Source organism: Citrus clementina, unplaced genomic scaffold, assembly GCF_000493195.1.
Source record: "Citrus clementina cultivar Clemenules unplaced genomic scaffold, Citrus_clementina_v1.0 scaffold_9, whole genome shotgun sequence".
Lineage (NCBI taxonomy): Eukaryota > Viridiplantae > Streptophyta > Magnoliopsida > Sapindales > Rutaceae > Citrus > Citrus x clementina.
This window is the reverse complement of record NW_006261964.1, coordinates 21,047,367-21,073,782: the sequence shown is the minus strand read 5'-3', so window position 1 is coordinate 21,073,782 and position 26,416 is coordinate 21,047,367. Positions and strand designations below refer to the sequence as shown.

Here is a 26,416-nt window from a genome sequence, read left to right as displayed (position 1 = left end):
TCATTCTATATTATTGGAGGCAGCGAGGATATATTTTTTACTCTTCTACATTTGATATCACATTCCCACTCTTAATGAAATTAAAGAAGTTCTGAAATTATTCAATAAAAGCAAGCTAATAGTTAGATCATGTAATGCATGTTTGGGTTATAATAGATTTTCAAGAAATTGATTAAATGACGGTTACACATACCCATCGTGATTACAAACATAGACAAATTTTGAGTTTGAATTCTTGACAGTACAATTGTTTAACTATTTCAGTCCATTATATTAGACCAAATAAAGAATCTAAGTTTTTTATTGCACATTTTTATTATTTTTTCCGAATGAAATTTATGTTTTTATATACTAAATAAATAAAAAATCAAATAAAATGTAGAAAAATATATTAAAAACAAGGGTTAAGTGCAGCTTCCAAACGCGTACTTAGCTGCTTTAAAACCATGGCATGTCTTGTCTTCCATCAACGGTTGAAACAGCTTATACTTTTCATTTCAACCGCCCTGTCAACATCCCACAAATCTACAATACAATAAATCCGGTCATTGGATCCAACGGCTTTTAACAAATCAATCCATCATCCCTTAAAACTAGTCAAAGCACTATTAGCTGTGAACGGTCTAAATCCTTCAGTTTGGTCAAACACGAATCTCATATACTACAACTGACCTTACCTTACCAAAAACCACTCACTGTCTCCAAACTTTGTGCTGCTCAGTTCAAATACACCAAAAAAAAAAAAAAAAAAAAAAAGAGGTTCTCCATCTCTGTGATTAAACAAAATCCGAAAAAAAAATTAAAAGGAAAAAATTAGCAGTACACGTTAACAAATGACGCTAACCCGGCTCACGTTAGCATCGCATGGTGCATCCTACACCGTCTGTCTCCACTATGGTCCTTTTCTCCTCGTATCTTCTATTCTAGGTTTAGGGTCGTTCCTCTTTCTCTCTCTTTTATGCTTTTCGAAAACACAGCGTTAGGGTTAGGGTTAGGTTAGGGTTTGGGTTTTACTTTTCAGATGGATCAGAGGAGGCATCAATCCAAGGACTCGTTACCGTATTCGAATCTCTTCAATCTTGAGGTTTGTCGCATGGGTTCTTACTCTTTGTTAATGGGTTCTCTTCATTTTTTTATAAGACAATTTTTTTTTTTAATTTCGGGTTTTTAATTTTTTTGTGTCTTTTTTTGTTGGGTTTTATGATGAATTAATTATGTTCGATTTTGTTCAATTGATTTTTCTGTTTAATTTTTTATTGTGGATTGTTATATGGTTGTGTTATTTTTTTTTCCTTTTGTTTTTTGGGCTGTATTGTAGTCTTTGATGAACTTCAAACTTCCACAACAAGATGATGATTTTGATTATTATGCGAATAGTAGTCAGGATGAGAGCAGAGGTAGCCAAGGTACACATTGTTTTAAACCTTTTTCTATTCACTTAAAAATTAAGAGGACGCATATCAGTTTTATGCTTAAATTGAACATTTTTCTCCATATTGTACTCTTTTCAAGCAACTTACTCGAAGTATGTATTATAAATGTTTTAGTAGTTTTAATGATGATAGAGAATTTGGGTTACCAAGCTGTGAACTTATGTGCTGATACATTGTGCTCATGAATGTTTGTTGATTACTAAATAGGTGGAGCAAAGCTGAATCACAGTAATGGTACCATGTCTGACTTGGTGAAGACGAAAAAGCGTTCTCACAACAGTGAAGAGGAAGATGAGGATGGATATTATGGGACACACATATCGGAGGAGAGGTATCGATCAATGCTTGGAGAACATATCCAGAAGTACAAGAGGAGGATCAAGGATTCTCCAGTGACTCCAATTCTGCCTCGAGTGGGGATTTCTGCTCCAAAGACTAATTTGGGCGGTTCAAAAACTAGGAAGTTGGGGAGTGAGCAGCGAGGAGGGTTATATGAAATGGAAACAACATCTGATTGGCTCAATGATATTAGTCCTAGAAGGCCTACAAACTATCATGAGACAGAATTTACACCCAAGTATGTTGCCAATGCATTTACTTATGCCTTTGTTTTTCATTTTGATGTGATTGACTAATGTGCATAAAAATACATTTTCATTATTTACGCTTTGCAGAGTAATGTACGAACCTGCTTATTTGGATATTGGGGAGGGTATCACATTCAGGATTCCACTGAGTTACGATAAGTTGGCACCATCTCTGAATTTGCCGAGCTTTTCAGATATTCAAGTGGAGGAGTTTTATCTGAAGGGTACTTTAGATTTAGGATCCTTAGCAGCAATGATGGCCAATGATAAAAGGTTTGGGCCAAGAAGTCGAGTCGGGATGGGAGAGCCCCGACCTCAATATGAATCACTTCAGGCAAGATTGAAGGCCTTGGTGGCCTCTAACTCACCCCAGAAGTTCAGCCTTAAGGTGTCTGATACTGGGAACTCTTCCATCCCAGAGGGGGCGGCGGGAAGCATACAACGGTCTATTTTGTCAGAAGGTGGTATATTGCAGGTTTACTATGTGAAAGTTTTGGAAAAAGGAGAGACATATGAGGTATTTGTTCCTTTTGTATTATAATCATTTGACAGCTATTGTTTGTCTTTTTGTTTGTGTACATGATGAACTTTGTTTTCTCTTTGTTTAAAACTAAATTTCATGTCCTTGTTTGCAGATAATTGAACGAGCTTTACCCAAGAAGGTGAAGGTAAAGAAAGACCCTTCGGTGATTGAGAAGGAGGAAATGGAGAAAATTGGCAAAGTTTGGGTCAACATCGTTAGAAAAGATATACCGAAATATCATAAGACTTTTTTCACTTTTCACAAGAAGCAACAAATTGATGCCAAGAGATTTGCAGAGACCTGTCAGAGAGAGGCACGTATAATGCCATGGAGCAGTTACAGATCTATTTTTATTATTAAATATAATTCTTCTGGTATCTTATCCTGATGTTATACTGGCAATTGACTTTTAATAGGTGAAAATGAAAGTAAGTAGGTCGCTCAAGTTGATGCGGGGTGCTGCAATTCGCACAAGGAAATTGGCTAGAGACATGCTATTGTTTTGGAAGCGAGTTGATAAGGAGATGGTATCCTTCTGTTTTGTTTGTGAATTTTATTATCCATTAAACCTAATGGGCTGTCTTGTAGATTAGTATTGTGTTTGTTAAGTACAATGGTTTCAAATTAATAGAAGTCACATGGGGCTTTGCGGATGTGTGCATGTTTTTGTTTAGTCTTTCTTTCTCTTGTTGCTTCTCCATATTTGTTGTGGTGTATATATATATATATATGCATATAAAGGACATGTCTGGTCATTGGTGTAGTTGCTAATGCATGCGTGATGGACCATAATCTTATTATAGTTGTATGTTAATAACCTGGGTTCATTTTTAGTAAGTATTCAGATCTTTAGCCTCCAAGAGTATTCAGCTGGTAATTTAGAAATGCATCCTCATGTCGCAAAATTATCAAGATCATGTTCTTTACCATGATTAGTTTCTTGAAAAGAGTTTGATTCTACATGTTAGAATCTGAATGGAAAGTAGGGATTAAAAGAATTAGACTAAACATACAACCATTGTTTAACTAGTGTATGTTGGTATGGTAATAGGTAAGCAGAGGATTCAGGAACTCCTTGTTTTATATTGTTGTGTGATAGTGAATCCCTTTCTGTGCAGGCAGAAGTGAGGAAAAGGGAAGAAAGAGAAGCTGCAGAAGCTTTGAAGCGTGAGCAGGAGCTTCGAGAGGCAAAGAGACAGCAGCAAAGGCTTAATTTTCTCATACAACAAACAGAACTTTACAGTCATTTTATGCAAAACAAGTCAAGTTCACAGCCGTCTGAAGTTTTGCCCGTGGGCAATGACAAACCAAATGACCAAGAATTGCTGTTGAGCTCTTCAGAATTTGAACCTGGTGAGGAAGAGGATCCTGAGGAGGCTGAATTGAAAAAGGAGGCCTTGAAGGCTGCTCAAAATGCTGTCTCTAAGCAGAAAATGTTAACCAATACTTTTGATACTGAATGTTCAAAGTTACGTGAAGCTGCTGACACTGAGGCTGCTATGCTGGATGTCTCAGTTGCAGGATCTGGCAACATAGATCTACATAACCCGTAAAATTTTTTTATTTTATTCCTCTTTATCCCATTTACGGCTGACTAGTTGTATACAAACTTTATTTCTTAGGATGGTTAATGAACTTATTTGCCAACTTATGCAGCTCGACCATGCCTGTCACATCAACAGTTCAAACACCAGAATTGTTTAAAGGTTCCCTCAAAGAATACCAGTTAAAGGGCCTCCAGTGGCTAGTTAATTGCTATGAACAGGTTATACAGTCCTGGACGGTTTTATTTATTTACTTTTTCTTTTCTTTTCTTTGTTGAGCATGGGTTGTACATAATTGCTAATAGTGAAGGTCACTTGTTGTCTTTCAGGGTTTAAATGGTATACTTGCTGATGAAATGGGTCTAGGAAAGACCATTCAAGCCATGGCTTTCTTGGCTCATTTGGCTGAGGTATAATTCTAATTGGTGTCCAAGATCAATGTGTTCTATAGCTATATATTTTTCCCCTAGTAACTTGCTTTTTCGTCTTACACAGGAGAAAAATATATGGGGTCCTTTTCTGGTTGTTGCGCCTGCATCTGTGTTGAATAATTGGGCCGATGAAATCAGTCGTTTCTGCCCTGACTTGAAGACTCTTCCATATTGGGGTGGGCTTCAAGAAAGAATGGTACTTAGGAAAAATATCAACCCAAAGCGTCTTTATAGAAGGTAGCATACTATCAGTGACAGTTCTTTACTTTACTGAAAGATAATGACATTAATGTCCTCTTTGGAAAGTGCAATACTATTATGCTTCTGACATGACCACCTTGTAGTGGGAGTGATATTGCTTGAAATACAGCTCTTGTATTTGTTGGAATGAGGAATGTAAGACCGTACCATTTACATAGCAACTTTATTAAACCTAAGCAAGTGTTACTGCTACCTTAAACATTCACTGGAATTTTCTTTATTTTGGGGAATTGTAGAAGGCTTTGAAAGGGAATCATCTTTTTACCAGTAAATTGTAAAATCATTTTATACTGGTACCGTAAGAAAATTTGTGTTAGTCCCATTCCAAAATCAAACTTAATTTTGCAGATGCTCTGGTAATTGATTAACTTCCTCAACTTAGATCCCGGAATGGTTTCAATACTTATTAAGTCAGCTTGTTAAGAAGATTGTTGTTTCTGTTTTGTCTTCCTCTATATAATTTTTTTGCCAGAGCATTTAATTATAGCCATGATTCATATGCAATTATCAATGTTCTTTTTCCATTTCTTACAGGGATGCTGGGTTTCATATTCTCATTACCAGCTATCAGCTACTTGTGGCAGATGAGAAGTACTTTCGTCGTGTCAAATGGCAATATATGGTTTTAGATGAAGCTCAGGCCATCAAAAGTTCTAACAGGTACTCCTTTTCTCTTTAGGCTTATTTAGTGGCTAGAGTTATGAGATTTTTGCGCAAGATGATTTTCATTTCTTTTGTTGAGTGAGCTGGTACACAAAATTGAATTTTATTTACTGAACATGTTCTAGAAAGTTGGTTTAATGAAACATTGCTATAAATTAAAAATAAATAAATAAATAAATAATGGAAAGTTGGTTGCTTCTTGGGGAGTCCCAGCTTGTAAATGTTTATTTAGATGTTTTGCTACTTTACCTGGTTGGTCACTTTTGCAGCATCTTTCTGCTTTTATTTTTTTCTCATTTTTATTTTATTCAATTACTAATTTATTATTATATTTTTTGATCTTCCACTTTCATCAAGCTTTCACTGTGTCAGAAGTGATTGTTAGTAGATTCTTCACACACACACACACACACACACTCTTTTTCAATAAACACTATGCATACAATGTTCATATGTAGTATCTGTTGGATGCTTTGTAATTGATAATTTTTTCTGTATCCTGTGTTGCATATATTTTAGTTCTTTCCATTTCTTTTATTCTCATTTACACCTGGTTGAATTTTGATTGGACAGTATAAGGTGGAAGACTCTGCTTAGTTTTAATTGTCGGAACCGCTTGCTTCTGACCGGTACACCTATCCAGAACAACATGGCAGAGTTGTGGGCCCTTTTGCATTTCATCATGCCAACATTATTTGACAGCCATGAACAATTTAATGAGTGGTTCTCTAAAGGGTACATATTTCTCATTCATGTCTGATCACTTTGAACAAATTTGACAGGAAAACTAACATTTTTGTTATTCATGATCTTTCATCAGTATTGAGAGCCATGCGGAGCATGGGGGTACTTTAAATGAACACCAGCTTAACAGATTGGTGAGTACACATTCATGGTAGTTTCTTCGCAACCTTGAGTACTTAACTTTTGGTTCAGCTTTTATTTTGTTATGCATGTTATATGATGCTTTAAAGAAATTTTGTTACTGCATTGAGTGTATGTTTGGTAAATATAATGGGTATTGTAAAAGAAGAAAGAAAAGAAAAATCAGTTAAGGAAAGATGACGTGATACGTGGTCTGTTTCTGATCAGTTTGTCTTCTATGCCAACATATCAATGTGCCATATGGTGAATTTTGTTGCTTTGAAGAGTTGGTAGAAACCTTCTATGCTGGGGAGGTTTCAGATAACTTTATGAATCTCATGGTAGGTTTTTGCAGCGTTTTAGGGAAAGTTTAAGATGGTATTCAATATCTCAATGTAGATTTCGGATGTATTTTTACCTTAAGTGAGGTCAATGAAATTCCCCAACTTATTTATTATTTATCATTTTGGTCTCTGCTACACTAAATTATCTGATAGCATCTTCAACCTTCAAGTATGTTGGTTGCGTCGTCTGGTTCTTTCTAGCAAATCTATGCTTATTAAGAAAGCCACCTTCTCCTCTTCAATATAATAATATAGTCTCTTTAGCTGGTAAAGGTGTCCTGCTCTTCCTGTCCCCATCTTTAGGATTTGACGATGGTGTTTTGGACATGAATTTGTGGTCACTGATCTTTTCCCTGTCTTTGACAGCATGCAATTTTGAAACCCTTTATGCTGAGACGAGTTAAGAAAGATGTTATTTCTGAGCTGACTACAAAAACTGAGGTTATGGTACACTGCAAGTTAAGTTCCCGACAGCAGGCATTTTATCAAGCTATTAAGAACAAGATATCTTTGGCTGGGTTGTTTGACAACAGTCGTGGCCACCTTAATGAGAAAAAAATCCTGAATTTAATGAATATTGTCATTCAGCTGAGAAAGGTAACTTGTCAATTCTGTTGGGCTTTTATTGTTCTATGCTTCATTAACTCAAATAATTGGTTTCATCACTACTAACTTATTCATATAACGTTTTTAATCAAATCTGTGATTTGAATGGGTTCAATGCTTGTTGCACTTATTGACGTCTGTTTGTAATGGCAGGTATGTAACCATCCAGAGTTGTTCGAAAGAAATGAGGGAAGCTCGTATCTCTATTTCGGAGAAATTCCAAATTCTCTTCTACCTCCACCATTCGGGGAGTTAGAGGATATATCTTTTTCCGGGGTTCGGAATCCTATAGAATACAAGGTACTTCTGGTTCCACCTGCTGTCTGTCTGGAATTGCTCTTGTTTTATGCATGCTTTACTAGCTGATGCATGGGCTGTATCTGATTTTTTCCCCTCTGTTTTGTGTAATTGTCTCTGTGTTTGTGTGTGTGGGGGGTTGGTTGGTGGAGAGGAAGAGATGCTTATGTTTAGGATTAGATTTTGAGTTGTGGTTTATTCCTAGTTCCATTAATTGGGCAACTGCTTTTTCTTTTTGGTCATCGGTATTGATTGTGTTTAAGGTGGTTGTCCTTTTTAGTCAAGAGAATTGGGAGGTTGTTAGATAATTTTTCTGCTTCTTAGGTGCTTTTTCTTTGCTTGATTAATGGCAAATCCCTCATGGGGCTGCCACTAGTGGGTTGTGCTTTTGGGGAATGGGCTGGGGGATTGATGATTCTTTCCCCAGATGGGCATTCCCAAACCCTACCCCACCAAATCTACTCAGGCATGGGATATAAATAATGGGGCAGGGAATGGGAAAGGCTTCCTTTCTCCCACCCTGCCCCATTGCCATCCCTTATGCTCCACCTATTTATGCAAATCTTCGGAAGTTTTATCTTTAAAGAGACATTATCTTATTCCTTATCAAATATTGATGATAGTAAATATTTGCGAAACTCCTGTTGGTTGTTTATTCCAAAGATTTATTTTTTTTTTCCTCCAGATTCCAAAAATAGTCCATCAAGAGATTCTTCAAAGTTCCGAGATACTCTGTTCAGCTGTGGGGCATGGAATCTCCAGAGAATTGTTTCAGAAACGATTCAATATATTCAGTGCAGAAAATGTTTATCAATCTATATTTTCACTTGCAAGTGGCTCAGATGCATCACCTGTCAAAAGTGAGACATTTGGTTTTACTCATTTGATGGATTTGTCCCCAGCAGAGGTTGCATTTCTGGCAAAAGGTTCTTTTATGGAGAGATTATTATTCGCTATGTTGAGATGGGACCGCCAATTTTTGGATGGTATCTTAGATGTTTTCATGGAAGCCATGGATGGCGAACTGAATGAAAATTATCCGGATAGGGGAAAAGTAAGAGCTGTCACACGATTGCTATTGATTCCATCAAGATCGGAGACTAATTTGCTTAGAAGGAAATTCACAATTGGTCCTGGGTATGATCCATGTGAAGATTTAGTTGTATCTCATCAGGAGAGGCTTCTATCAAACATTAAACTTCTTAATGCAACTTACACATTCATCCCACAAGCTCAAGCTCCCCCAGTATGTTTTCGTAGATGTCATCTACTCATATTTTGTTATCTTGGCAGTTTAATGTTTAGTAATTTTATTTACCATTATAATCTTTTCCATGATAGATAAATGTCCAATGCTCGGATAGAAATTTTACTTACAGAATGACGGAAGAACAACATGATCCCTGGTTGAAGAGGTTGTTGATTGGTTTTGCTCGCACCTCTGAAAATATTGGTCCCAGAAAGCCAGGTGGTCCTCATCAATTAATTCAAGAAATTGATTCTGAGTTGCCCGTTGCAAAACCAGCTCTTCAATTAACGTATCAGATATTTGGATCTTGTCCACCCATGCAAAGCTTTGACCCTGCAAAGTTGCTCACTGTAAGAATGTTTCTTCTATCATCTATATATATATATATATATATATATAATAAGAGATCATGCGAAAGTTACTCTCTCTCTACATATATATATATATGTATTTTTTTTTTCCATTTCTTTTCTTGCTCTTCCTCCACATCTGCAAGACGCTTATCTTGCTATGTGACATTACATTTGGTGTTTACATACTTCTATGTAGGACTCTGGGAAGCTTCAAACTCTTGATATATTATTGAAACGCTTGCGAGCGGAAAATCATCGTGTTCTCTTGTTTGCTCAAATGACAAAAATGCTCAACATTCTTGAGGTATTTATAATTTTAACACAATGAACTTAATGGATTTTTCAATTTTCAATCTTTTCATTTTCTAATTCATGCACATACACAAATTAAATTATCTCTTCAAGGTTAGTGCGAGTTGGATTGGATCTCCTGACCTTTTGCTCTGCTGTTGAAATCAAAGTAACTAAGCTTAATGCCTTGGGGACATTTTAAATCTGTCATTAACCTAAATGCTAAATTACCTGATTAGCTTCTTGGGAATGGTGGGTTAAGAAATTTCTATGACCCTGCCAAATTAATCCAGTGATTGAACTGTCATTTGAGTTTGCTTCATTCTCTGATGTGGTCAATTAGAGTATTCTTATGTTTGGAGCTCCTATTGAGAAAGCATGTTGTAGTGCTAACTCTCTTGTTTACATTTCTAGGATTATATGAACTATAGGAAATACAGGTATCTCAGACTTGATGGATCCTCCACTATCATGGACCGGCGAGACATGGTCCGAGATTTCCAGCATAGGTAAGGATTTCATTTATATGCAATAGTTATTTTGAGGAGCTTCAATTAAACAATTTTGCTTCATTCTTTTTCTTTTTAATAGAAAGTGATGTGATGATTTCTTGAGAGTTAATAACAATCCTTCTTTCCCCTTAATAACAATCCTTATTTTCCCCGGTTGCAGGAGTGATATTTTTGTTTTCTTGCTGAGTACGAGAGCTGGTGGACTGGGGATTAACTTGACAGCTGCGGACACTGTCATTTTTTATGAAAGTGATTGGAATCCAACATTGGATTTACAGGCAATGGACAGAGCTCACCGGTTGGGTCAGACAAAGGATGTTAGTTCCTGGCTGAAACTGTCATTTATTTATTTTTTCCATGATTGGTAATGGCATGCAAATTGATTGATGAATGTCGAAAGACAGCCAATTATGTTCTTGCTTATGAGGAGAATCTTTGCATATAAGGCATCTTCCGTGTGTGTGGGTTTGTGGGCATGCTTAGTTTGGTCTTTTATTTGTGTAATAGGCAATAAAGACAAAGTCACTTTTTTTTTTTTCAATCTTTTTGGTCCACCTTCAAATAATGGCCCATGGGTTACACAAAAATATGTAGTCCTCTCCTGTTCTGAAAGCCTTTCAATCCCCGTTATCGTGTGATTCAATTTTAGGTCTTGGCTTATTAGTCATTAGCGGATCATTTTTTAAAAAAATTGGATTTTGGGTTAAATATTTTCAAGCGGATATGTTTTGGTGTAGGTTACTGTCTACCGCCTTATTTGTAAAGAGACAGTTGAAGAGAAGATTCTTCAAAGAGCTAGCCAGAAGAATACTGTGCAGCAGCTTGTCATGACAGGTGGCCATGTCCAGGGAGATATCTTGGCTCCTGAGGATGTTGTGTCCTTGCTTCTGGATGATGCCCAATTGGAGCAGAAATTAAGAGAACTTCCTGTACAGGTCAGCTTTTCGATCTTTAATTATCTGTCTGCAATTTGTTGAACTTAGCTGGTTTTTCCTCTGTTGGGATAACCCTTTCCTGTTCTCTCTCTCTACCTTCTTCTGTCAAAGGAAAGGAGGACAAATGGGAAATATAAAGGGTGGAAAAAAGAAACAAAAAGAAATGTTAAATTGTGATTAAATCTTATCGATACATTTCCTCCTTCCAGGTTAAGGATAAACCAAAGAGAAAACAGCCAACAAAGGCCATACGATTAGATGCTGAAGGTGATGCGTCTTTGGAAGATTTGACAAATGTTGAAGCTCAGGTTCCTGGACAGGAGCCATCTCCAGATCTAGAAAAAGCATCATCCAGTAACAAAAAGGTACGGAGGTTTTCAATTTTCAAACTTGTACCATGATAAAGACAGTTTTGATCTAGACAGAAAATGGTTTATGGAATGCACTTCTAAGCTCTTAGTTGTCTATCGCCAGCAAATGCTTGTTGAATTTCAATGTCAACTCTTAGATTGGAATACTGCTAATATTAATTAAAGCCGCCGGAATTTATATAGCTTCCAGCTCAATCAGCATTATAGCCAGAGACAAATGAGAAATTTATTAGAGGTGTAATAATCTAGTGAAAATATTTAAATCAGAAAATTCTTCAGTATCCTGAGTAATTTATCGTGTGATTGAATTTAGTGAATAGGGATAAGGCTTGCTGCTTATTTTGTTTTTCGTCTATCCTAAATAAAAAATTTGTCTGTCCAGAGGAAAGCTGCTTCTGGCAAGCAAACTACTCCAAAGGCACGGAGTACTCAAAAGACAAACGAACCTGCATCAACAGTAATGGACTATGAATTGGATGATCCTCTTCAAGCGGCTGATCCACAATCGCAGAGACCTAAGAGGGTAAAGAGGCCAAAGAAGAGCATAAATGAAAATCTAGAACCTGCATTTACTGCCACACCCTCCACAATGTCAGAGCAGACCCAGTATCAACCTATGAACGAGTTTGGTTTGGGTGGTTGAACATGGGAGCAGCAGAGTAGAAACACACTAACCTGATATTACTCGGAGATTTTTTTTTGGGGGGGGTGTCCTGATTGATGAAAGCTACAGGGACTTATTGGATTTGCATTGCAAGGTCACCTTATTGAGCGACAAAAGCAGAAGAGCTAATTTTTTACAGCTGGAGCATAATTGAGGGAGTAAGTAAAGCAGAGTGTATATATTAATATGTAAATATATCATTTATCTTTAAAATATTGCTTCTAGATTATTCCAGGATCACATACGATGATTGAGGTATGCATACATAGGCAGTATTGTTACTCCCTCGTTTTGATGTATGAGATTGTATATAGATCTGTAAGATCTTGTAATGCTGCCCCCACCCACAGACTAGAAGTTGCTGTGGGGTTGAGGAATCTTGCTGAGGAAATATAGTGAGCAGATCAGTTTATAGCATTCTATTCTCTCTCCTGAGTTTGTCCTGGAGTGTTGACTGGCTGACTTTTTAATCTCCACTCAAAATTGTGGATCAAAGATTAATAAAAAATGGAGATCACATTGTATTTTGCATTTAGGGCTTTTGGCTGGGAGATAATTCAGTTTTGAACAGTTTATTAATGTCTCAAATTCTACGTAGGTTCGTGTTTATGGATTACAATTGAGTAAAGGCTACTGATAATTCAATAACCTAAATTACAGATTCAAGTAACCAACTCTCACCATGATCTCCACGAATCCGCATTTCTAATGCAGTAAATCCTTAATAAATTAATAATCCATTATTCTATGAAAATTTTCTTTATCATTAATCTGGAAATTGTGATATTCATAACAGCCAAAAAAATGGACGGGGGATATAATGTGCTTAGTCAATTATGTAGCCATTAAGACTATGTAGTCAAAGGTTTCATGCCTTAAAAACTGTATGCACAATTTCTTTATTATAAGCTAAAAAGTGTGTATATTGTATACGATTGATGCATCTAGAGATTGTCTTTTCCTCATTTAGTGAAACATAATTCTTCGCAAGAACTCTACTCAAGTGACCCAAACAATAACACATCAATCGCTTTTTATTTGAAAGGTGTCATGAAACCAATTGTGTTCATTTGATCACTAATTGTGTTTGAAGTTGCACAAAGATTATCGTACGGTTGAACACAGTTCCAGCTCAACACTGAATGCAAAACTCAGAAGTCTAGCTACCACGGATTAGGAACGACCCAGAAGGGAAGTGGTTCAATCTTCAATCTATGATGATGATCATCAAAATATTGGGGCCCCGGGAGACAACCCTTATCATGACCACCAAAAGAGGGATTGTTGTAAATTGATTCCCCAGAATCGTCATCCGTAAAGTAGATTAAACTGTTTCTTATTCTGAAAGAATCTTTGGTGGAGACCGACAGTCAGTTATTTCCACCCAGAAAGTTAACACGATCTCGGCAGTCATGGCGGATTAAAGGTAAGTTTTTCTACATTGTTTGAACTCAAAATCCATCTTCCAAATTCTGAATTTCGTTGTCCTGTGTACAAATCCCAAATTTGAAACATAGAGTTGGTGGGGTGCGCCAGGCCCGTGCTGTAGTGCAACGCAAATCCCAAATTTGAAACATAGAGTTGGTGGGGTGCGCCAGGCCCGTGCTGTAGTGCAACGCATGGGCGACGCTCAGGGCTCGCAGTAGCAAGCTACCGCAATGAGCCCTCCCCTTAAAAAATTAATTTAATATCGTGTGGATCGATGATCCACATATCAGATATTAAACTGATAAGAACAGATACTACACTTGATCTTAGCCAAAAGGCCGAGAAAGGTATGCTTATCTTCGTGTTGCAGCTCTGCTTTTAAACCCAGACCAGGCATATTTGTTTCTTTTGATCACTCGATGTGGGACAAAGAACTTTAATGAGTTAGTTAATAAAATACATCAAGATGAAAGGACATTCTTGCATTCTTGCTACTGCGTGCTGATGCAAGAAAATGAGGGATTTTATTTTGGAAGAAGACGACATCAAATTTATTTCAGAAATTAAAGTGTTTGAAAAAAGAAGTACTATTTATTTCAATTATTTAGTGGGTAAGAGGTGGTTGGAGGGTATCAATAGTTCAAACTCTTTTTTGAAAAAAAGGTCGGCCCATTTGGTTGTAAAGCAGCCCACGGAGAAACCCACAAGAAACATCTGAAGAGAAGCCTAACGCAAAGCCATGGGCGTATCTTGCCTTGCAGAGTAAACAACCAGCCTTGTAGTTAATGAAGATAACATTGCTGGCCTTTTGTAAGATTGCTTGGTAATCCCTTCTTCTACTAGTTGTAGTGAAGCAAATATAATGAAAATCATTCCTCGTCTCATTACCCAAAAACCTAACAGAACTGTGATACCCCTGGGTTCTATCAAGAAAAATACTAAACAAATAAATTGTTGTTGCTCCTTTGCTTTCCTTGCGAGCCAAATGAACTCTTTAGCAACAGCAAGTGCATATTGACCTCTTTTATGATGATCTTCCCTTAGCCTTAATGCTTCTCTCTGTCAGCTCTGTATCTTTGACAAACCAATCAGCTTTAGACATAATGCTGACAAAAATAATAACAAATCGGTCACTCAGGGCAATGGTTACTTGGCAATCTTTTCTAACCCGATTCGGAAGAGGACACAACATCCAGAAGAGTTTCCAGGGGAGGAAGGAGAATCCGGATACAAGAGAAGGGATTCAAAAGAAAAGGATTGGCTGTTTCATCTAAGACTACGAGCCATCCGTGAGATGAACCAATACAAATGCCTCTTCCCAAAGTCCTTGAACACACTGTTTTTCTGAAAGTAAAACTTTCTCTCGTCGAGACTATAGAAGCGGCAGCCATCAGAAGCACCATCTGGGTGGAGGTTTGAAGGGAAAATGAGCCAAGTAATTGCTTCGGATGTTGGGATATAATCCATTAGAATCCTACGCCACGAAGAACAAACAGATGTCAGACCAATGTGATGATGATGATGGTGGCTTCGGCTGCTCTGGCTTTTCCTCCATTCTGATCTTCAACTGAAGAAATATAGACTAAACGCTACAAGATACAGAGAGCTTTTGAAGTTTTTGTTGCGCTGTTAATATATAACCAGGATTGTTATCTTTAATAAGGAAAGATAAAAGATTTGTTGTTTTCTTTATATTAGGATTCAGTGTTGAGTTAAGAGTTTTTGATGCGTTATTGCACATACATTCATATCCTTATTAATTTATTTGTTTCTGAAGATGGTGATTTCAGGTACGGCCTATGACCTTATGTTTATATAATTTATTCAGCCTGGCTGAATAATCTAAAAAAGCTTTGGAAGAAAATGGAAATATGAGAGAAACGCAGTTAATTGGATTGATAAATGGAAAAAGAACTACAATCATCAAAGCACCCAAAAAAAAGAAAAAGAAAAAAGGAATAAATAAATAAATAAAAATCCTGCTCGTGGGTTTACATTGGGATGTACATAGAAGTTGTACGTGACTACCCTTTCGTCCTTTTCTGCAGATATTAATTGTTTATGATACACCCCCATGCTAAGGTTGAGATGCGAACTGAAATATTAGACTATTCAGAAATATTTTAGACTCATCTCTACACTTGCAAGGAGGTCGAGACCGAAAACCAGTGTTCTAGTCACAGAATATTGAAATGATGATGGGGGATAGTGAATAAATTTTGGTGACTTGGGTCTTTCAAATGATTCCCTGAACAGCCTCAAATTAAAAAAACTCAATTTCATTTGATACAAGATTCCACTTCTTTTGAGTTTTCAAACATGCTCATGACATATATAAACCTAACCTCGAGTATGATGTCTAGGTTCTGGCTGTTCTTACTTCGGTGATAAAACTAACGATGCACGTTCATAGCAAATACTCAAAAAGAAATTAAAAAAAAAAAAGTAACCATTTTTCTCTTGCGGAAATAATTTAACGATCGACAATTTATTTAAAAGAAAAGTAAGATAAATAAGAATCAACCCAAATCCTGATAAACTTCCAAAATTTGAAACATAAGAGTTGGTGGAGGGTGCGCCAGGCCCGTGCTGTAGTGCAACGCATGGGCGACGCTTAGGGCTCGCAGTAGCAAGCTACCGCAATGAGACCTCCCCTTAAAAAATTAATTTAATATCGTGTGGATCAATGATCCACATATCAGATATTAAACTGATAAGAACAGATACTACACTTGATCTTAGCCAAAAGGCCGAGAAAGGTATGCTTAGTCTCGTGCTGCAGCTCTGCTTTTAAACCCAGACCAGGCATATTTGTTTCTTTCGATTACTCGATGTGGGACAAAGAATTTTAATGAGTTTGTTAACGCATTCTTGCTGCTGCGTGTTGATGAAATAACTCTTTTTCGAAAAAAGGTCGGCCCATTTGGTTGTAAAGCACAGCCCACGGAGAAACCCACAAGAAACATCTGAAGACAAGCCCAACGCAAAGCCAATAGGCGTAGCTTGCCTTGCGAAGCAAACAACTGGCCTTGTAATGAATGAAGAGAACATTGTCCCTTCTTCTACTAGTTGTATAAATTCTACTTGTGACGGTGAAACAAATATAATGAAAATCATTCCTTGTCTCATGACCCAAAAACCTAACAGAACTGTGATACCCTTCGATTGTATCAAGGAAAATACTAAACAAATAAATTGTTGTTGCTCCTTTGCTTTCCCTGCGAGCCAAATGCACTCTTTAGCAGCAGCAAGTGCATCTTGACCTCTTTTAGGACGATCTTCCCTTAGCCTTAATGCTTCTCTCTTTAGCAAGTTTCCTATTCCTCTCGTAACTTATTATACCATTTGCTCTCAGTTTTGCTCTCCAGCTTGTTGAATCAGTCTTTTATATATTTTTTCGGATTCTGCACCATACGGCGAAAAATTCATCTCATCACAAAGTCTGTCGTAATCAAACGGATCCTCTTCCCTGACTTTCCTTTGCTGCTCCTTTGATCTCTTATTATGGCGTGTATGTAAAAGTGCTAGTGCTCCGTTTTATCTCTTCAAGTGGTATAAAAATGAAAAAGGTCGATCTTAAATTTGGTTTTGCAAGTAAAGCTGAAACAAAAATCATCTTCCAGCGTAAGTGAATAAATTTTTGTTCTATTTACTACCAAATACTTTGCATTTGAGTTGAACTCCTAAAAATTCGGTTTACGTCACAAATGGCTGGGATTAGTTCTCTATCCAAGTGTAAGAATAATGTGTCCACAAGGGCGATAACACACAGCAACAGAATCCTATATGTATATATATATTTCCACCACCATTTAGTTTATTACTGCAAATTCTGTCAGTAGTTCAAAAGCATACACACCAGACCGACAATACAAGTAAACAGTTCAAAGTTGGTCTAAATGATTTACATGGCTCCAGATTCTCAAAACACAAAATCTAAAAAGTTACAGCCTGGGAGCTTGAGCATGGTGGCGGATGTGACCATCACAGATTTCTGAACCAGGAAATCTCAAGCAGTTAAAGCCTAAGAGCTTGAGCATGATGGTGGATGTGATCATCAATGAAAGTAGCAATGAAAAAGTAGGAGTGATCATAACCAGGCTGAAATCGCAACAAGAGTGCAACGTTGGCACTCCGGCATGCCTCCTCAAACTTGTTTGGGAACAGCTGATCAGGCAAGAATTTGTCATCCTGACCCTGCAAAATCACAGCTGTAGATTAGAAAGGACCTGACACAAACTTTGAAGGTAAGCCGGTGACATGATGCCGCATGATTTTTCCCAATGCTGGGGAAGAGACCAAATTTTGAGATTTTGACAGCTATTTTTTTGTCAATAATTTCCCATCGCAACAGGCAACGTTTAATTTAGGTTCATATCACACGAGTAAATGGATATGACAAGTAATATTCTTAGCTGGCATATCACATATAATGTCACCCTGATATATGGTATATTAATGTTCTTTGGCAAGTATCAACCACCTAAAAGTACTAATGTGTAATCTTATACGAAGGACTATAGGAACAGACTATCCTTGAGGATGCTTTCAGCAAATATTTGAACTCATAACAAAGAGATCAGTGGAAGTTATTTTTGACGTTATATAAGGTGATTGCCAGAAACCATCCTTCTCCTATATACAGAACCAAATGACCAACAATATGCATAAACCATTACTCTCAAACACATGCGTATTCTTGTCAAACTACTAGCTGACACTTTTGAGGTCTGCTATCATTACATGGCAACTTCCTACTTCACTTGGGAAGAATAATAAGATATCCAAGGCTCTAAGTAATCACTACAAGTTTTCAAAAAGATAACAATTCTATATTAAGCCAACAGAACATTAAAATGGTATACATTGCTTTCTTACCTGATCAATCAAGATGGTGGCAGATACATTCTTGTTCTTTGAAACCAGAGATGTCGCATCATATTCCTGCATTTTTGCGATATTATTTATCACATTGAGAACACAAAGAATACAGCAAAAGGTACAATTTGATCTCAGAGAATCTTACCTCCCAATCAGCTTTGTTACTACCAAGATAATTTGTAAAAGCCTTCTGACCCCAGGGACAGTTGACAGGATTGCAAATTGGAGCAAAGGCAGATACAGACTGGAAAGAATCAAGAAATACAAGAAATAAGTAGAGAACCGAAGTTAGAAGTTTTTATAATGTGACAGGAAGTTCTAAATCACGAAACACTCAAGGCCCAAAAGAAAACTAAATTCGAATTTTTAAGCTATTCCAAGAAAAATTCAACCAGCATCGTAAATTTATATGTATATTATATATCAGAAAAATTAAATAGGCTACTCGCTATAGAAAAAATGACAGAACCTCAACAAGTAATTGACACTAAAACTTTCCAGTTAAGAAAGTAAATATCAGAACCAACTACCTTATACTTGTCAAGATTTTTCAGATAGATTGTCAAAGCACCATGCCCACCCATTGAGTGACCAAATATGGATGCTCGAGAAGTTTCAAGCTGTGGAAAATTTTCACTCAGAAGTTTGGGCAATTCCTTGACAACATAGTCATACATACGCCAGTTCTTCCACTTCTCCTGTGTAGCATTAAGATAAAATCCAGCACCTAGATGGAACGAAAAACAAAGAAATTTAGTTCAGGCTCCAAAACTGAAACTCAAAGCTCAATTCATAGCTGGTCTTCTCCTGGCTAATACTTAGGCATGCTTTTTACTGACATGCATGATTGATTAACATTGGAAAAAATAAAAATAGAATTACAGCAAAGATATGTCTGCGGCATCACATTGGCAGAAGAAATGGAAGTATGTAGCTGGTTCACCGGAAGCAAATCCATGTGTTGCAACTAGAACTATTCTTCTCTCTCTCTCTCTCTCTCTCTACAATAATTTTTTAGTCAAAGAAGATATATGAGCCACATTAATCTGACCTATCCAATTAGACTATCATAATGATAGCTGTTATTTCCATTTAGGTTGAGGACAGTGCATCCACCAAAGATGAACTACACCACAGCTTTTAATATGGATGACATGCAGATTAGTATAGAATATTCACAAAATGACAAAAGGTTAAAGCCCATAGTGGTAAAGCTGTGACTGACAACCATTAAAGGGAAAGGCCTTATTGCATACCTACACCAAAATCCCAGCTATCTGCCTCTCCTTCCACATTCAGGCCTCCTGCAATTATATAAGGGAATAAAGGACAAAGTCAGATAAGCAGTTCCTTAGACTATCAAAATATACTGGCAGTTGGGGAAGAGTTCATGTTAATATTATTTCAATACCAATAAGAAATGTCACAGTCAGTACAGTGAGAAGACATTGAAGACTAGCTACCATGTTAAACAATTATGAGCTGGTTGATGCTCAATAAATCTATAATTTTCTGAACGATGATGCTATTTTTTTTAAAAATATATATTAAGGTTCTGGACAAAAGTAACAGGAGAATCAAGAAGCATAAGCATAGATAGAACAAATTCTGAGCTTAATGGTCAAGTGATAAGTCATTAGAAAGCCCACACTTAAACAGTCTCAACTGCTCATTCTTGGACTGGATATGAGTTGTAACACTATATTATTTGAACAATGATTTGGTTTATCCCGCTTTCATTGAGATGAAGCTGTATGAGCAATCTCTTATTCAGTTCTCAGAGTACAAGGGGAAAAAGCTATTTTAACCAATAATCTGACAGAGGAAAAAGGAATTAGCAATATTTGAACAGTTCATTATGTAATAAACTGTATAAAACACTGATGATACAAAAATCCTGAGTAAAAAAAATAATAAATGGAAAGAAAAGGAAGAAGACACCAACTTCTGGTTTCACAATTACTTAAATTTTTAAGCCAAATTTCATAATTGATGACCTAATACATCTTGCTTAGTTCCAAAATCCAGCATACTACACAGCAACTCATGCCTATTAAACTATCAAAGTGGTCTTTAGTATGCAAATAAGTTAACCAGTTATATCTCACAAGCGAGATTGGATGATTAGTAAGCTCACTTATTACATAAACTTAGTGACTTGCCATTTGCATTATGTTTTGGTTTAGCTTTTGTAAATCTTTCATATATCCTAATCTTAAAAAACTTAAAGGCCCAACAAGATATATATAATCTCTCAACCATCCCATCAAATAAGCTAAAGACATCTCAAATCATTTCAAATATGCTCACACCGTTTATCAGTCAGAATACCTAGACAAAGCATTCAATAACAACGCCTAGGTCTTTTGATAGAGGTGGCACATTTGCATCAGGTAATATGAAAAAGAGTAGTATTGCAAAAAAGTTGCGAATCTCGAAACTGCTCTGAAAATGTCCTAGTACTGTTGATGGTTGATGACTTACTTGGAGATGTATCAGGGGCAATCAGAGCCACACCTTCAGCGGAAGCAGCACGTTGAGCTCCTGACTTAGCTATAAAATTTTCATCAGTGCAGGTAAGACCAGAGAGCCAGTAAAGCACCTGAAAAAATAATAAAAGCAGATCCAATTAGATCACAATTAAAAAAAAAATTCTACCAAATTCAAACACAAAACATGCTTGATCCTGTTCCTTTCCCATTCAATCAATATCAATCATCTTTTTTAGCATCAATAATCCCAATCATAAAACATGTTACGGAAGAAGATCAAGAATTACAAATTTACCATCCTAACCCCAGCACAAAGATTAATGATTAAGAAACACAACATCAAATTAAACACATTAGTCAACAGAACAGTGAAAACCTAGGCAGGGATAAATGGAAGAATTGAAGAGCAAAAGACTTAAACTTTTTGTGAGAGGAATTGACATTCAAGTGAAAGTGAGTAATGGGTAAGCGAGAAAGAAAGAAAAACGTACAGGGAATTTGTAGGATGGAGAAGAAGAAGGAGGGAAGTAGATGTGGAAATTCATGGAGCAGCCCAGTGTTGTACTGAAATGCTTGAATCTTTTGTTGTATCCACCGAACATCTTAGAACTGCTTATCTCTGTCGGCTTCGTCTCCATTTTTCTCTGTGATTGATTGTGTTGAGCTCTCCCTGTGTGTGTACGATCTTTGTTCTTTCAGCAGATTAAAGAGTGAAGTGAGTCACTGACTCACTGTGTAATGGGCTAATGCTTTATAATGTACTGTGGATAGATTTTTGATTTTTCTATTTTTGTTTTCTTTCATCAAATAAAAATGGCAGTTAATAAAATATTATTCCCAAAAAAATAACAATAACGATTTGGTCACTCTTAGAAATTCTATTTGCTATTTAATTCCAATAAATTTTTAATATTCTATTTCATCCTTGTATATATTAAAATTTTAAGAAAAATAAATATTTTATTAAAGACAAATGTAAACTTTTAAAAATCAAATTTACTATTTTTAATGGGTTAAGAATTTGTTTTTAATATTTGAACCGGAAAAGATTTTTTTTTTTTTTAGAGGAAAAGGGAATTACTTTATTTTTATTTAGAGAATTTCAACTTATAAATTTTAATTTAAAAAATTTAAACTACAAATTAATTTAATCTATTAATAAATAAATTATTTTGAACACTCTTTCTTTTTAATAATAAATAAATTATTATTTAATATTTAATATATAATAAATAAAATATTATTAATCAATAATAAATTATTTATTATTAATAATTAATTAATTTGTTTTCACTATTTAATTCCAATAAAATTTTAATATTCTATTTCATCCTTGTATATATTAAAATTATAAAAAAATAAATATTTTAGAAGACAAATGTAAACTTTTAAAAATCAAATTTACTATTTTTAATGGGTTAAGAATTTGTTTTTAATATTTGAACCGGAAAAGATTTTTTTTTTTTTAGAGGAAAAGGGAATTACTTTATTTTTATTTAGAGAATTTCACCTTATAAATTTTAATTTAAAAAATTTAAACTACAAATTAATTTAATCTATTAATAAATAAATTATTTTGAACACTCTTTCTTTTTAATAATAAATAAATTATTATTTAATATTTAATATATTAATAAATAAAATATTATTAATCAATAAAAAATTATTTATTATTAATAAAGAATTAATTAATTAATTTTTTTTCACTATTTAATTCCAATAAAATTTTAATATTCTATTTCATCCTTGTATATATTAAAATTATAAAAAAATAAATATTTTAGAAGACAAATGTAAACTTTTAAAAATCAAATTTACTATTTTTAATGGGTTAAGAATTTGCTTTTAATATTTGATAATTTGAACTAGAAAAGAGTATTGTTTTTTTTTAGAGGAAAAGGAAATTACTTTATTTTTATTTGGAGACTTTCACCTTATAAAATATAATTTAAAAAAATTTAAAACTAAAAATTAATTTAATCTATTAATAAATAAATTATTTTGAAGAGTTATAAATATAATTATTTTCTGTTTAATATTTTAACATAAGTTTATTTTATAATTAATTTAACCAGTCATATTTATATTAATTTTTTTTTAAAAATAATTATTCTGTTGTTCTCTATTTTTTTCGCCACCTTCTTGCTGTCATAATCTTGCCCTTTCTGTGGATAATTTTGAGTTTATTTTTTACAGGTGTCAATACCTTATTAAGCTTATCTCTGTCGGCTTCGTCTCCATATTTCTCTCTGATTGATTGTGTTGAGTTCTGTGTGTGTGTGTACGATCTTTGCTCTTTCAGCAGATCATAGGGTGAAGTGAGTCGCTCACCGGGTCGCTGTGTAAGGAGCTAATGCTTTTATATTTTATCGTGTGTAGATTTTTCTATTTTTGTTTTTTTTTTCATCAAATAGAAATGGTAGTTAATAAAATATTATTCCCAAAAATAATAATAATAATAATAATGACGATTTGGCCACTCTTAGAAATTCTATTTACTATTTAGTTCCAATAAATTTTTAATATTCTATTTCATCCACGTATACATTAAAATTAGAAGAAAAATAAATATTTTGTTCAAAGGCAAATGAAAACTTTTATAAATCAAATTTACAATTTTTAATAGGTTAAGAATTTATTTTTAATATTCGAACTGGAAAAGAGTATTTTTTTTAGAGGAAAAGGAAATTACTTATTTTATTTGGAGAATTTCACATTATAAAATGTAATTAAAAAAATTTAAACTATATATTAATTTAATCTATTAAAAATAATTAATTAATAAATTATTTTGAAGAATCCTTTTATTTATAAATACATTTTTTTTTGTTTAATATTTTAACATAAGCTTATTTTAACCAATTATATTTTTAAATTTTTTTTTCAAAGTAATTATTCTGTTGTTCTCTATTTTTTTGGCCCCCCTTCTTCCTGTCATAATCTTGGCCTTTTATAAATAGTTTTGAGTTCATCTTCTACAGGTGTCAATACCATCTAAAGTAGTAAAGTTACACCTGTTCTCAAAGATTTTAGCTCCCTACATCATTGATCTTTATCACTGGAAAAATAGATATTATTCGCAAAAATTACAAATAATAATCTCAATTTAAGATAGTCATATTTTATTCTCTAATAGTAAGCCCCCCACTATCTTATATTTTAAAATAAAATATAATACAATGTTTAATGTGATCTACCTTATGTTTAGACACTTGTTAACGTACGTATCATCATCCTAAACCACTTGAATTTGTATCTCTTATGCTTCTAAATATTTAAATAACCCCTTTTTCTTGGTCCAAACAGAGTTCTTGATGTTAGAGAGATATTATCAAAGAAAATAATCAGACATGAGTAGACATAAACATAATCGAGAAAGAGAGGATAGTTATCATAATTATCTTACTAACTTCACTTCACCTTATAAAATGTAACATAATTTTATTATATTAGTTTTTGAATTTAGAAATTTTATTTCAAAAAACCAAAATATGGAATAATTACTATTCCGCTATCTACTCCACGAATTTTTTTTTTTGGGGGGGTTAAAATGCATAAACTTACTCTTTCATTTACTTATTGTCGTGAATTATTAATTACACGGTTGAGTCCCAACGGTCAACGGAGTTAAGGATGCCACTGAAAGAACCATAATATTAATATAAAAATCTAATACCTAATGGCTCAATATGATTAATTATTACTACAGACCATGCGAGGATGAAGCTAAAGATCATAATGCAAGGCCTACTCTTACTATATATATTTTTTTGCCTCTTCAATCACCATCAATGGACTCTCATGTGTTGACATACGTATATGAACTTAATTAAATGGACTTGCTTCTTAATTGTGTACGTACATATTTATTGAATTGGTAGTTCCCCCCCCTTGTCGACTTCATTTTTTAGACCAAAGCAAATAATAAAAACTGAATCTTAAGGGTCAGATGCTTTGCTTTAGGCTCCTGTCTAGTGTTTGAATTGGTACTCCTCTGTTAGTTTATTATTAAATGTTGTGTATTCGTGGATTCATAGGTTTATTTATTAAATATTGTTGTGTATGAGGAGATGAGCTCCTACGTTAGTTAATTATTATATATCAAAAACCCTCAAGTGAACTTGTTAGAAAGTTTATTGGTATTTGTATTACCTAAGCTTGCACCTTTTGAGGAACTTTTGGTTCTGTCAATAAATAATAATGATTGAAAGTCTAAAGTTTAGTTTTACTTCCAATGCACAATCGATTTTATTATTATGGTACTTTTGGGCTTAATTTAATTTTCAGAATAATAATATTTTTAGGTAATAAATTATTTTAGACGATAAACTACTTAAACATTCATATGGGATGTTACATTTAAGTTTGCTCTTTCGTTTACTTATTGTTAGATAATAAAGTGAGTGAGGAGTCAAGGGTTTAACTCCAATAATAAAGGAGTGGCCTTTATAAGACCCCGGCTCTGAGTTGAAACTGTGTGAGTCAATTAAAAGAAATTGAAGGGTGAGGTCAAGTCGTGAAAGTGTAAGGTTTAATGTTATTACTTTTGGCCATTGAAGCAACTCCAATGAGGTATAGAAGAATAATCTGTTCCCTCTTTCCTACCAAATGATGTTTGAAGCTTTCAAAAAATATACAAATATCAATACGAATTAGGATCCTCTCCTGATTTGATCTTTATCCGAGTATGTGCTATTAATATGATTGATAGTTAATAAATAAAAAAGAAAAAGTAGTTAAATCTTAATTATTCACTAATATTAAAACATAGGTAGCACAAGATTTGTAAAATATCAGGAGTGCTCAGATCAGTAGAGGATCTCAATCCATATCAATACACAATTGTTGATATCTCAGACTTTATTTCTTGTGTCTGTTAGATTTATTTCTCACATTATGTGGACTGACATAAATCATTCTAATTATTTTCTATATTTTACCGAATTAATACTTGACTAAAGTCAAATATTGTCGAGCAATTTTGACAGACTCATTTATTAAGTGATCAAATATGGAGTTAATGAGTCTAATTTTGACATACCCTGTACAGTAGTATATTATGGACAAGTATATCCTTAATTGTGTTATTTTAGCCCATAATGGGATGGGCAATTTTATACTAACACATGAGGGGTCCCTGCGCTCAACCACTGTATTTAAGTAACTTCAACCCATTGAAAGTTTACTGTTCAAAAAATCAGCGGCATGTGTGCAGTGCACCTCTCTCTCTCCCTCTCCCTCTCGTCTCCCGTGTGTGTATGTACGGTAAATTTTGAAGCAAGCCGATCCTTGAGCTGACGCAAGGGAAACTGAATTCAGAAGCTAGATCAAGCTTGTAACAACTCGGTAAAGCTCCATAACAAGCTTCCAAGGTCGGATTCATGGGAGATCATGGTAAATTTCGAAATTACCTAAAATATGTGTTTGCTTGGAAATGCACGATTAAGGGCATAAAGATTGTTATTATTTCAATAATTGGTATCAGAGCTCATGGTTATGCATTTCCTTGTAAACTATAGTTGATTTGTTGGTGAAATCTCACTCATGGAATTTTTCCTTTAATTTCGGATTTTTCGAAGTTTTGGATTTGGGCATATTTGATCAAATCGTTGTTAAATAATGCATGAGTAATGATTTTGGAGTAAAAATATAATTTTTCCGTGATTTTTGGTGGCCAAAATGTGGAT

At 34.6% G+C, this 26,416-nt stretch overlaps 2 protein-coding genes and 2 non-coding genes across 5 annotated transcripts; 1 reads left to right on the top strand and 3 right to left on the bottom strand.

Annotated features, from left to right (window-relative positions):
• Window positions 1-762: 762 nt before the first annotated feature.
• LOC18033559 (DNA helicase INO80) lies at window positions 763-12,459 on the top strand. 2 transcript variants are annotated; one of them, XM_006421096.2, is made up of 23 exons: window positions 763-1,084; window positions 1,319-1,406; window positions 1,641-2,010; window positions 2,108-2,537; window positions 2,656-2,856; window positions 2,960-3,070; window positions 3,662-4,092; window positions 4,200-4,308; window positions 4,417-4,497; window positions 4,583-4,755; window positions 5,314-5,439; window positions 6,016-6,177; window positions 6,263-6,320; window positions 7,017-7,247; window positions 7,410-7,556; window positions 8,239-8,799; window positions 8,895-9,152; window positions 9,352-9,459; window positions 9,861-9,955; window positions 10,119-10,275; window positions 10,696-10,893; window positions 11,103-11,258; window positions 11,647-12,459. In XM_006421096.2, exons 1-23 carry the CDS (start codon window positions 1,022-1,024, stop codon window positions 11,905-11,907), a joined length of 4,575 nt encoding a protein of 1,524 aa, XP_006421159.1. In that variant the 5' UTR covers window positions 763-1,021; the 3' UTR covers window positions 11,908-12,459. The 2 variants fall into 2 exon arrangements, with proteins under 2 accessions (XP_006421159.1, XP_024039662.1); XM_024183894.1 differs by lacking the exons at window positions 10,119-10,275; window positions 10,696-10,893; window positions 11,103-11,258; window positions 11,647-12,459 and adding an exon at window positions 9,561-9,615 and having other exon boundaries at window positions 9,861-9,940.
• A 1,053-nt stretch (window positions 12,460-13,512) lies between these two features.
• Window positions 13,513-13,707, bottom strand: LOC112095534. The gene has a single exon (XR_002903910.1). It is a non-coding gene; the product is annotated as a U2 spliceosomal RNA (small nuclear RNA).
• A 2,217-nt stretch (window positions 13,708-15,924) lies between these two features.
• Window positions 15,925-16,119, bottom strand: LOC112095537. Its single transcript, XR_002903913.1, has one exon. It is a non-coding gene; the product is annotated as a U2 spliceosomal RNA (small nuclear RNA).
• A 1,010-nt stretch (window positions 16,120-17,129) lies between these two features.
• LOC18031487 (S-formylglutathione hydrolase) lies at window positions 17,130-21,464 on the bottom strand. The gene is made up of 7 exons (XM_006421093.2): window positions 21,221-21,464; window positions 20,722-20,839; window positions 19,494-19,541; window positions 18,768-18,964; window positions 18,383-18,481; window positions 18,235-18,300; window positions 17,130-17,553 (listed from the first exon to the last, which is right to left on the bottom strand). Exons 1-7 carry the CDS (start codon window positions 21,365-21,367, stop codon window positions 17,374-17,376), a joined length of 855 nt encoding a protein of 284 aa, XP_006421156.1. The 5' UTR covers window positions 21,368-21,464; the 3' UTR covers window positions 17,130-17,373.
• Between the last annotated feature and the right edge of the window lie 4,952 nt (window positions 21,465-26,416).